Source organism: Mirounga angustirostris, unplaced genomic scaffold (genome assembly GCF_029215605.1).
Source record: "Mirounga angustirostris isolate CCGP_5_RB_7025 unplaced genomic scaffold, mMirAng1.0.hap1 SCAF_12, whole genome shotgun sequence".
Lineage (NCBI taxonomy): Eukaryota > Metazoa > Chordata > Mammalia > Carnivora > Phocidae > Mirounga > Mirounga angustirostris.
Window position 1 is genome coordinate 103,500,396 of NW_026991720.1, and position 12,370 is coordinate 103,512,765.

Sequence of the window (12,370 nt, forward strand, 5' to 3'; positions counted from 1 at the left end):
CAGCGGGCAGGGCCCACGCAGGACGGGGGTGCCACCAGCAGTCCTCCCCTGCTCAGTGTGTACTGTGGACCCTATGAAATCCCCCCAATCTGTGTGTTGTGCTTTTCTTAATGACTGCCTTGGAACAAGGTGAATGCAAAAGTGCTTGTGTTATTTTCCTGCTCATAATGTATTTTGCAAGAGAAAAATCAAAGTGATCACTGAAGTCTTCAGTGCTGAATAATGACTTCTGTGATGATCTGTGTCCTGTCAGTGTCCCTGTGACTTTGCAGAGAAGGAGAGGGAAAGGGGTGGGGGATAAGGGGGGGAGGGAGGGGGGAGTAGGGAGGGGGGAGAGAAGAGATAGAGAGGGGAAAGGGAGGGGGTAGAAGAGGGAGGAGGGGGAGGGAGGGAGGGAGGGGGGATGAGAAGGAAGAGGAGGGGAAGAAGAGGTAGAGGGGGAGAGGAGAAGGGAGGAAGGTGGAAGAGAAGAAGGGAGGGAGGAGGTCGTAGAGCGAAGAGGGGGGAGAGAAGAGGTAGGAGGAGGGAGTGGGAAGAAGAGGGAGGAGGGAGGGGGTAGGAGAGGGAGAAGGAGGGAGAACAATTAGGAACCAGATCCGGCCATCAGGTTGGCAGCCCTACCCCCCCCCCCAACCAGAGCGCCCCAGGCATTTGGGCTTGATCACTTATGAGGGTGTTTAAATACCGGTTTATGGATATTTAATTTTCTTTTGAAGCCCGTGGGGAGAAGAGGAGATTCTAGAGGGACAGGTGCTGCGTACTGACTCAGCGAGTGTTTGAGTGTGTAGGACGGTCGCTCTTCTAGGGGCAGGAGTAGCAGATGTTTCTCATACCTGGAAAAGGGCTTTGCCAGCGTCCTGTCCTGGCCTCTGCTGGGAATGCAGGGCGCCCCCTCGCTGTCACCCTCACCCACTTCATACGGTGCCTCCCTGGCTGGACCTACACTCTCCGCTGCACGTTCACACCAGGTAGGACGGCTCCTCTGAGGGGCGGATGCCCCTAGGCCTCGATGGGGGGAGGGCAGCGGTGGGGGGGGCGGGGAATGGGTGGGTGACACCCTAGTTCCCCCACCTAGCAAGCTCCCTATTGGCCGATGGGCAAGGTGCTAAGGGCCAGGCCCTCTGCTGCTGGGACAGGGGAGAGCTGTCGGGTGAGACAGGCCCGTTGTGGGTGCCTGCCACGGTTTGGGGTGCGAGCAGGAGGCCCATGGGAGCGGTCTGTGGGGGTCCGGGCTGGAGGGTGCTCCTGCGAGTCCTGCCCCTGCTCTTCTTGTTGCAGCCCTTTCCTGGGGTCAGCTCAAGGGAAGGTAAGTCTCCACCACCAACATCTTAGCAGCTCCCCTCACCTTTCCTGCAACACAATTACCGAATTCACCCCCGCTCTGATGCTGTGTGTGCTGGTGGGGGAGGCTTGGGGCATCTAAAGAGGACAGTGAGTGTGTGGGGCCTCTGGGCGCAGAAGGCACATGAGGGTAGGAGTAATGTGCCAGGTGTGAGCCCAGCTTAAACTCCATCCAGGGGCAGGGAGGGGGTAGGGAGTCATGCTGTCACAGCAGAACCCAGGTCTGCACTGAGGTGGACGGTGTGTAGACCATGCTGCCCTTGTGCACTGGGCATTAAATCCCAAATACGAATTTGTAGTTAAAAAAAATTCTAAATAGGTGGCCTTTATTCATTGAAATTTAGCAAAAGCCACAGAAGATTGGAAGGCTGTATTGGGTACTTTGCCTTCTGGAAGGTTCTCCCAGGGGTTCAGTCCTGGTGCAGGGAAGTTGTGGGGAGAAGCCTCCAGGAAGGTAGGTGACTCCCGACGGAGTCGTAGTGGCTCCTCGTGAGGAGCTTCGATGTCCGTTTCTTAAAGCCACTAACTGATTCCATCCGGAGCATCTGTCCTAAAAGCTCCTATGACATTGTCCCATCTGCTGCAGAGCGGGCCACCCTCACCTCCGTGGCGTCCCTGCGTCCTCACGCTTCCTGTTCCCAGGGCGGCCTGGCCCACAGCCCCCCACTGGTTGCAGGGTCTCCTGGCACCCAGAATGTTCTGTGTCCCACACTGACCCTTGAAACGTGGCTAACGTGATGGAGACATGGAATCTTATTTTAATGAAACTCAGCCCCAGGCGGCTACGGCGTGTAGGACGGCGCAGGGACATTTCTTCTCCGTGGGTCACTGCTTGGCTCCTTATTGTGTCCCAGCATATTGGGAGCTTCAACCCCGGATCCTGGGGCCCACCCAGGAGGGAACACCCAGGAGCGTATTGCCTAATGCCAGCTCAGGGTGGTGGAGGTGAGCCTTCATATCCCCCCAGGAAGGTGACAGCTGCAGAGCTTTGGAGAAGGGCTTTGTTTGCCAGCTCGGTGGGTATTTGATTGCAGTGGATCCTTCCTGTGTGCACAGTTCATTTGAAAGCCTTTAGTGGTAAAGCTGGAAAGTACAGTTTCCCCGCAGAGAAGAGCCGAAGGGGGCTTGGAGGCGCTGGGGAGGCCAGGGGGCGGGCGTGCAGGCCCTGAACCCAGCAGGGGCTCCAGGCCCTATGTACTCACCTGCCCGATCATAGGGCCCCAGCAACACTCTAGAAATCACAGGACTGTGAGAAATCTGCTCCGGGAACTGGCACCCTCCTTAGTCTTCCTCCCAGGACCCTCCCACCCTCCCCACCTGGGAACCAGCTTCTGCCACCAAACGTGCCCCCACGTGGCACCCCCTCTTCTCCAGGGCCTTGCGCACCCATAAACACTCCTGGAGCAGACAGAAAAGTGGTCTAGTTTTCTAGGGAAAACACGAAATAAAACTCACTTTTGTAAAATCCCTATTCAATTAGAACGTCAACATAAAGAATTAAGGAAATTGACAAATAGATGAAGAAGAGAGACTTTTATCCCGAGGCTAGCCCCGGGAATGGTGAGCAGCGGTGGGGCGCAGGTGGGAGCAGGGACAGGGCGGCGCCGAGGGGCCACGGTCCCCCGTCAGTCCTCCTCCCTGACATGGTGTCCGTCGTGGGTGCTGGGGTTTCTCTGACTCTCCGCCGCCAGACGCCCTCTTCCCCTGGAGTGCCGGCCCGGTTCAGACCGACTCACAGAGAGCCCTGCACTTAATAAGAGAAGCTTTCTGTGGAAGTATTAGGGAAGCAAACTTTTCGGTGGGGAGCATATTATTGGCAGGGTTTCCGCTCCCCCATGTGGGACGGATGTCCGGGTATGAGCATAAGCTCCCCCCCGACCACTGTCTTCCAGGGGACGCAGGGGGAAGCCAGCGGGCTGACTGCTGCGGCCAGAGCCCGGACCCAGTGACACCGGGAAGGACCTCGGTCCCGAGGGCCCAGGGATCCCTGAAAGGCGTTTCTGATGATCCGGAGAGGTGAGCGGTGCTGGTCTCAGGGACTTTGATAAGCTGTATTTTCAAGGGTGCACTCGGGACTTTTTCTTTCAAAAGGAGTATTCCACGGAGTTAGGCTTAACGTGTTTGTGTATTTGCCCATGTGTGTTTGCCTGTGTGTGTGTGTGCTTCTGTGTATCCATCATGGGCGTGCGCTGGCCTGTTTGTGAGTGTGCACACGGGTGTGATTACACACGTGTGCTTGTGTGTGTGTGTGCTCGTGTCTGTGAATGTGTGAAACTGTGCCATGTGCGCGTGATCTCTGACCCCTCGCAGTCCCGAGTTCTTCCTCATAGGACCCGTGGTCCCCTTGTAGCCACAGGGCTCACAGGCAGGGTCCCTCCCTTGGAAACCACCCGGAGGCACGGGGCATCCACGGCCTCTGAGGATTCTGTGACGGGCGGCTCTTGCCCAGGAGGTGGTGGGGGGTTGATCCTGTTGAAGGACCTTAGCAGGGGGCGTTCCCGGGGCACAGACTCCTAGCCCAGCCACCGAAGGAACAAACACGGGGAAAGAACTAAAGGCAAAAAAGGCAAAGCGGATAGATAGCGCTTCTGGCAATTTCCCCCCAGGGCCTGGCCAGATGCAGATTCCTCTGTTCTTCCGCCAGGTGCGTCTGTTCACATGTTGGCCGGGGGGTCTCTGCTCTCCCCCCGGTGCATCTGTTCACATGGGGGGGTCCCTGATCTCCCCTCTGGTGCATTTGTTCACATGGCAGGGGGTCTCTCATCTCCCGCCTGGTATGTCTGTTCACATGGGGGGTCCTGCTCTTCCCCCTGGTGTGTCTGTTCACATGGGGGGTCCTGCTCTCTGCCTTGGTGCCTCTGTTCACAGGGGGCGGTCCCCGATCTCCCCGCCCCCCCGGTGCATCTGTTCACATGGGGGGTTCCTGCTCTCCCCGCTGCTGTGTCTGTTCACATTGGGGGTCTTACAGCTTTGGGCATGTGTAGGTTTTCCTTGATAGAGCTGATCAGCAGAAATGTCCCCCATACCACCTTCTGTGAGTCCCTGTGCCTCTCCGGCCCTCGCCCCCGCCCGCGGAGAAAGGCCAGGCAGGTGGGGGTGGTGCAGTCAGAGTCAGAGCCCCCGTGGGGTCCTGGGCTCGGCTGCCGGCCCAGCTCTGGAGCGGAAGCTCTCGTTCTTGGTGCTTGTGGAGTCTTGGTGGCTCCTCGTGAGGAGCTTCGATGGCCACTAACTGATTCCATCTGCGTGGGGGGCAGGCGCCTGCAGTGGGTAGAGGTCCCCTGGGGCCTTCCCGGTCTGATCTGCACCGCCCCCCGCGCCCCCCCCCATCCTCGCAGAAGTCCCTCTAGTTTTGCTGTAGGATGTGCACCGTTCCAAGCAGTCTCGTTTCTGCTTTTTCCTTTTCTCAGTTCCCTGGCCTGTGGGAGATAGGTGTGGTCAGGGGTGGGAAGGAGACCCTTCGGGTGACTCACTCAGCAGCTGAACAGAGGCCCTCAGCCCGGGACCGTCCCCATTTGTCAGAACTCCCCGGTCCCCCCCACCCCCGCCCGTCTCCATAAGGGGTCCTCGTCTGCCCTCTGCTGGCAGCTACCTGGTCATTGCATCAAGAAGCTGGTTTCGTAAAAATAGTCTTCCCTTTGCAGAAGTCCTTGCTTAAATTAAAGTGTATACCCTCCCCGCTTCGCAGGCGCACAGAGAGGTAAGAAACCGCTTGCTGCAAAGTCTGCACGTGTTCTCACGGGGAGGCGAGCCCCAGCCTCGGGAACAGGATTAACACCTGCAGTGCAGATGCATGGGACCCTGGAGGGGGCGGTGGGCCTGGGTAGCATCCCCGAATGGCACGCCGTGTCTGGTCAAGACCCCAGTCCCTGCACCTCGGTTCAGGGCTATTTGATTCACTGCACATGGATCTTTCTGGAAGGCCAGCGGCCCTGTGGACGCAGATGTGGGTGCCCCTGGCCCTGAGAGGCCACAGCAGGTAGGGGAAGGGAGGGAGGCTGTTTTACTATATTTTTTATTTAATTTTTATTTTTTAAGATTTTACTTATTTTTGCGAGAGAGAGAGAGAGCATGAGTGGGGGGAAGGGGCAGAGGGAGAAGCAGGCTCCCCCCTGAGCAGGGAGCCCGATGTGGGACTCGATCCCAGGACCCTGAGATCATGACCTGAGCTGAAGTCAGACACTTAACTGACCCCCCCAGGCACCTGGGAGGCTGTTTTAATAGTAAGATGAGCAATCTGTTTCAAGTCACGGTTTGAGACCAGGCCCCACACTTGGAAAACACAGTCAAAAAACCATAGAAGGAACTTTCCATCAGTGTGCGGCCAACTGCGTCCTTCGTTCGTTTGGGCACAAAGTACAGATATGGACGGAAGAGAGGGCACAGGCTGTCTGTGAATAAAACTGTTCGTTTTATTCACCCCTTTGTTCGTTCCCACCCCATTAGGTGCGTCTGGGCCGCCTGCTTCTGGTCCTTCTGTGGCGCCGCACTCCCGAGAGCCTCCGATGGAGTGCCATTCGGTAAGGGCCCGGGAAGGGGAGCTGGGACCAGAGCCGCTGACTGGGGCTCCTTGTGCGGAGATCCCAGCAAAGGCCACAGCCCTGAGTCCACCCGAGCCCACACCTCCAGGGAAGGGCCGCCCTAGCCCCGTTTCTGGTGAGGAAGTATGGAATAAAAGACACTGGGCCGCTTGCCCCGAGCTTGCCAGTCAGGGACACTTCGGGCTTCGGAACTCCTGTCTGGACCCAGACCCTTCCTTACCCACCTCTCCTGGGATCTCCAAACTCGAGGGCATCAGACTCACTGGGGGGCTCATTGAAACCAGATTATGGGGCCTGCCCCGGACATTCTGCCTCCGGGGGTCTGGGAGGGGGCTGCTGCCGTTCCAGGGGCTGTACCTTGAGAACCACGGTGTCTGCGGGGGGATCCTGTGGAGCCACGTGATGGGGGTGCCCAGGTTAGCGGCGAGGGGATGCTTCATGGCCACAGTGCTGGGGTTTCCCCCGTGCTAACACAGGACGATACTTCCATTATTAATATTTTAAAATAAAAATCTTAAATGGTTGCTTGAAACTTAATTTCCAGTGTTACTTCAGGTCGAAGGAATATTTGAGTTCTCCACTCGGGCCATGCCCTTGGCAGACATGAGGAGCTTTAAATACTAGCAAGGTGGATGTACCTGGTGTGTGTGTTGGCAGGAGCAGGGCTCTGACATCCATACTGAATCCAACACAAAACTAACCCTCGTGATTCTTATGTGAACATTGTGGGGAATGGAATTTATTTATTTATTTGACAGAGAGAGACCGCGCGAGAGGGAACACAAGCAGGGGGAGTGGGAGAGGGAGAAGCAGGCTTCCCGCTGAGCAGAGAGCCCGATGCAGGGCTCAATCCCAGAACCCTGGGATCATGACCTGAGCCGAAGGCAGACGCTTAACGACCGAGCCACCCAGGCGCCCCTCACTCAGCGTATTTTTAAAGAAGCCTCAGGAACATGGCTTGTAGGTTAATTTGGGTCGCCTTTTACTAGCATGAGGTACAAATCCACTGGAGTCTTGATAGTAAATAGTGGTGTTGACTCAAAATATTTAAATCGGACTGGATGTCGTCCTGGGAGGTTGGGGAGGTTGAAGGTCAGTGTTACTGCCTGGGGGGCGCTGGGGACGGCGCTGGGGACGGCGGGCTCTGCTGGCTAGGCGTCAGCACCCACAGCTTGGCTTCCTGCGTCCAGTGGTGATGCGGCTGATGGAAGCCAGGGGCTGGGTGTTGGAGGGGCCCAGAGGGAAACCAACTCAGAGCACACCCTCTCTTCCACCCGACATCCCAGTCCTGCTCTGGGGACCTGCTCTGGGGGCTGCGTGTCTCCAGGTAAAGGTAAAGGGTCCCAGGCTCTGTGATGGGCCAGGGCTCCGTAGAAATACTTCCTTTAGCTTTTGATTGTGGACGTTTCCAAGCATCTGCAGGACTAGAGAAAGTGGCATCGCAGACACCCTTGAACCTGGCATCCGCTTCAATGGTTTTATTTTTATTTTCTATTTTTTATTTTTTTTAAAGATTTTATTTATTTATTTGACAGAGAAAGACACGGCGAGAGAGGGAACACAAACGGGGAGTGGGAGAGGGAGAAGCAGACTCCCTGCCGAGCAGGGAGCCCGATGCGGGGCTCGATCCAGGGACTCCAGGATCATGACCTGAGCCGAAGGCAGTCGCTCAACCAACTGAGCCACCCGGGCGCCCGCTTCAATGGTTTTAAACCGTGTGCAATTCTTGGGTTGAAAATCAAAACTCCAGGGCGCCTGGTTGGCTCAGTCGGTGGAGCGTGTGACTCTTGATCTCGGGGTCGCGAGTTCGAGCCCTGCGTTGGGTGCAGAGATGGCTTAAAAAAGAAGTTCCACCGAGTAAGTGTGAAGATCTAATTGGCTTTGTTAAGCAATTCATGACTCTGGCAACATCCCATCCAGCAAGAGGAGATATGCTCTCAGGCATAGTGCAAAATGGGAGATTTTTATAGGAAGGATGGTGGGACGAGGAAATTATTAGCAAAGGACAAGCGAGGATTGTTCCAGGCAAGGTCACCTTCCCTTAGGGGAAGGGCAGGGGGTCTCATTAGGTGGGTCACCTCATCTTCCTTTGGCGGGGGCTGAGGGGGCCTCGTGACAGATTACATCACTGATGCTGACCCGGAAATTCCTGACTGACTGTTAAGACAGCTTTTGGGGGAGGCTGGAGGCGTAGTTAGGTTACGTATGAAGCCCTGGTTTGCTGACTTGGCCTGAGTGATTCCATCTGTGGCCTGTGGCCTTCTTTCTAACGCTTGCTCCATCTGCTCCCAGCAGGCGAGGCAGGTGGATGCTGGCCTGGCTGGCCCCGGGAGCTGAGCAGGACACGTCCAGAGGCCTCCTGTGGGAGCATCCTGGCTCTTAAACTTTGGGGCGTCTTACTGGTTTTCACGTTGGCCCAGCAGATCCCTGCCTGGTCTTTGGGACTGTGGTTCCCTCCGTTTTGTGCCCAATTCCCTGATTTGGAAGCCTTGAGCCCTGGAGGAGAGAGGGATGGCCCTCTGGGTGCGGTTGTGAGCGTGGGCTCTGGCCTGGGAGCTCCCTGACGTTGCCTGGCGTTGGCTTACCTCCGAGACACTGTATTAGTGAGTTAGAAACAGAAGAGGTACCAAACGTGGGCACGGCCCCCACTCAGAGGCAGATCCCACAGGCACCCGACTCCATGACCCCACAGGAGGCAGGTGGCATTAACCCGAGTGTGACTTTTGCTCACGGCATGCAGGATGTGCCGTCTCCTGGCTGCACATTGCAGTCTTCAGACCTGGTTTTTCCTTTTTCTCTAGAGGTCTGCGCTAATCCCGAGCCTTTTAGGAGCACTGAGAAGGTGAGCCGTCCTCCGGGTGCGCTGACACGTGGGAAAGAAGACGCAGGACTGGAGCATCCACCCCCGCTGGTGTCCTGGGACAAGGTATTCCTGAGAGCCAGCCACCTCCGTACATGGGGAGCTCGGGCTTTGCTTCCAGAAACCGCATGTGTGTCCCCTTACTAAGGCTGGACTGGCTGGACGTAGGAGCAAATGTATCTGTGCGTGGCCGTCGGAACGGCTGCCAGAGGTGGGGCGGTGGAGGGCGGGACAGGTGGTCTCCAGGGTGTGAGGCAGTGTCTGAGCCCGCTGCGCTGGGTGAACAGTGCGCCGTGGCCCAGAACAGAGCTGCCCGTGCGTGACCCTCTTCTGCTAAGGATAAGCTCTGACTGAGCGGATGGCGCAGTCCGCCCAGATCGTGCGTTTCTTGTCCTGACGTGAAGGAGCCAGTCCTGCAGTTGCTCTCGGAACCTCCGCACCCCCTGGCAGAGATTATCCTGCAGCTCAGCTTCCAGTGCTCCTAGTGGGGGCCCCCGGTGCTCCTCACATGGGGTCCTCAGTGCTCCTGGTGGGGGCCCCCGGTGCTCCTCACATGGGGTCCTCAGTGCTCCTGGTGGGGGCCCCCAGTGCTCCTCACATGGGGTCCTCAGTGCTCCTGGTGGGGGTTCCCAGTGCTTGTCATGAGGATCCCCAGTATTTCCCATTGGGGGGTCCCCAGTACTCCTCATAGGGGTCCTCAGTACTCACCATGGATGTCCTCAGTATTGCTCACAGGGTCCCCAGTACTGGTCATGGGGCCTGCAGTCATGCACACATACCTCTAAGGGCATTTGTGTCTGAACAGTAACTGCATCTCAGTCCACCCCGTTCCTGTTGGGAACTCTCCCAGGCTCACCTGCTACTTTGGGAAAGTTCAAAGGGGGTTTTCACCTGCCTGTGCCTTTGGGGTTTCCGTGGTTCTCGTTGAGCGTGGTTCTCATTGAGCCTGAGCTCACCCACACCCCGCACGAGCCCTCAGGGACCTGCTCCCTGGAGCCCCAGCCTCAAGTGATGGCCACAGGGAGCTGCCCACCAGGGCCCTGGGCGGGTTTGATGATGGGGCGTTTATGTAGCATCGCCTCATGCAAACTTGAGACTGTATCAGCTTGTAAAATGCTTCTGCTCGCCGGGAAGAACAGATAGGTCTTTCTAACTTCAGGAGGTTATGTCAGGTGTCTCCTCTTGGTGGGGTTGATCACACCTCAATTAGGTAACAGTCACATGCCATATCGGGATTTAGAAGATACACAGATTGGTCATTCAGATGACCAAACTATATTTCTCATTTGGATGTGGTCTTTGTTCATGGCTTCAGGCTCCCTGCTCCCCAGACCCTTGGACTCCTGGGTAGCAAAGGGCCAGAGGGTGTTTTGTGTTATGTTAATGGAGACTTTAGACCCCTCCCCAGGGCTGGGAGGGCTGGTTGCCAGGGGAACCAGTCCTGTGATTCTTGGGTTGAAACTCCCAGTCCCACCCCTAGCTCCCACCTCTAGCTCCCTAAAAACCCCTGAGGACGGGATCACAGAGCTTCCAGGTTGGTGAGTACATGGAGATTGGGGACAGGAGGCCCTCCGGGGGCATGGTAGCCCCACGCCCCCTTCCTTTTCCATCTAGCTGTAGATTCACATCCTTTATTGTATCCTTTACTGGTAAACATGACTAACAGTTTCCCTGAGTTCTGTGAGCCGCTCTAGCGAATGAAAAGAACCTAAGGAGGAAGGTGTTGGAACCTGCCATCTGTAAGCAGATAAAGCAAAGGTGACAGCCTGGGGCTCCTGGCTGGCGCCTGAATGTGTGTGGGGCAGCGTTGGGGACCGAGCCCATCACCTGTGGGGTCTGGCGCTGTCTCGGGTAGACGGTGCCAGAAGTGAGTTGAATTCTTGCTGGTATCTGCAAATAGCTTGGTGTTGTGGGGGGACCCTACCCCCCACTCTGGAATTGGGTCTGGGAGCCGTAAAAGATCATAGTTCGTAGGTTAAATGTTACATAAAAAGTTGATGAGCAAATTTGGTTTTCTAGAACAAACACAAATGAGTCAATACAGTTTCTTACCCCAAGTGAATGTTATGGGCAGTTAAAGTTATAAAACCCACTTCTGTAGTTAACGTGGCAGATTGGGCATGATTTTTGGTAAATACATCTTCAGTTTAGAATGACAAGACCGGATGCACTGGGTGGATGAGCTGGGTCCTCACCCCATCCTGACTTCTGGCAAATCCTGGGTTTTTCAGGAGGGGAAGGCATACACCCTGTCTCCTTGTCTTCAGGACAGAACAGTAAGGGCTAGCTTAGCACTTTCTGTTCTCAGGATGTCTTATTCTCCTAAAAACTGCTTCCCATTAAAGCTTGGGGCCCCCTGATTGGAATTATGTTTTCATTAATGCCGAATAAAATATTTGGGCCTTTTAGTAAGTTTGTATGGTAGTCAGTCCTGCCTCCCACAGCCTCAGGGGGCCCGTGACTCAGGTGTGGGGGGGTCCTCGGGGTCGTGGGAGGAGGGTGGCCCACCGGCCTTCCCAGTGTGGTTCCATCTTGCTCGCCAGCCCTACCAGCCCGGAGGCATCCCCACCTGGTTATCTGTTGTTCCTTCGATTTGTCAAGTTTACCATTAGCCCGACTGTTTCAACACAGCTCTGTTCCTGCTTAGAGCAGCCTTCCTGTCCCGGGGAGAGCACAGCATGTAAGTTCCTGCGGAGGCCGTACACTCTGGAGAGAGGTGCACAACTGGGCCTTCTCGTGTGAACTGGGGTGGGACGCCACCCTGTGGACCACCAGAAGGTTCCTAGACATCTCAAGCCTTTCAAAGGCAAACGGTGTTTAAAGTTGCACTTGCTGATTTATTTTGTGCATAATTTGTTGGGTGCTGTAAATAGAAAATGGGTATAAATGCAGCATCGAACCTCGTAAGGATTCTTTTACACCTTTGTATCTCCCTAGATATGGTTTTCTGAGGTCCTCCTTGGGAACTCTTTTTTTTTTTTTTTTTTAATTTGCGAGAGAGACAATGAGAGACAGAGAGCATGAGAGGGAGGAGGGTGAGAGGGAGAAGCAGACTCCCCGCCGAGCAGGGAGCCCGATGCGGGACTCGATCCCGGGACCCCAGGATCATGACCTGAGCTGAAGGCAGTCGCTTAACCAACTGAGCCACCCAGGCGCCCCCTCCTTGGGAACTCTTGAACAACCTAGGCCCTTCCCTGGAGAGCTGTCCTGTGGTGGTTTTCCCCAGTAGAAAGCCTGAGTCTCAGCATATGCACTGCACGCTCCCTCCCCCCACCAATTCCACCTTCTCAACACCTGGAGGTTTTTTCCCTCTGGGGAGCAGAGCATCTGGCCCGCACTCAGAGAAGGTAGAGAGCGCGGGTGGACAGTTCCGTGGGATGGGTCCCCGGTTATTAATTGGCTAAAACCACTTGTGCTAAAAATTATGTCAAGCACTAGTTGAAGCTTGGACCCTCAGTCCAGGGATGGTGGGGCACTGTTTGGGGGGCTGGGGGCTCTGTGAGTGTGGGACATGAGGTGGCAAGCCCTGAAAGTTCTAACGGCCCCTCCCCACCCCACCCCCCAGCTCCTCCCTGCTGTTTGGCCCAGGAATTGTGGATTTTTGTCTCAGGAAGCTGCTCCTGTGGGGCAT

The 12,370-nt window shown here is 56.0% G+C and overlaps 1 protein-coding gene across 1 annotated transcript in view; it reads left to right on the forward strand.

Annotated features, from left to right (window-relative positions):
• PKD1L1 (polycystin 1 like 1, transient receptor potential channel interacting) overlaps positions 1–12,370 on the forward strand; it is a 138,540-nt gene that overhangs the window by 3,747 nt on the left and 122,423 nt on the right. Inside the window, exons 2-5 of the mRNA XM_064575588.1 lie at positions 806–968; positions 3,234–3,357; positions 5,785–5,858; positions 8,681–8,805. Of these exons, the coding sequence (XP_064431658.1) occupies positions 821–968; positions 3,234–3,357; positions 5,785–5,858; positions 8,681–8,805 (471 nt within the window). The 5' untranslated portion in view covers positions 806–820. The remainder of the gene's footprint in view (positions 1–805; positions 969–3,233; positions 3,358–5,784; positions 5,859–8,680; positions 8,806–12,370) is intronic.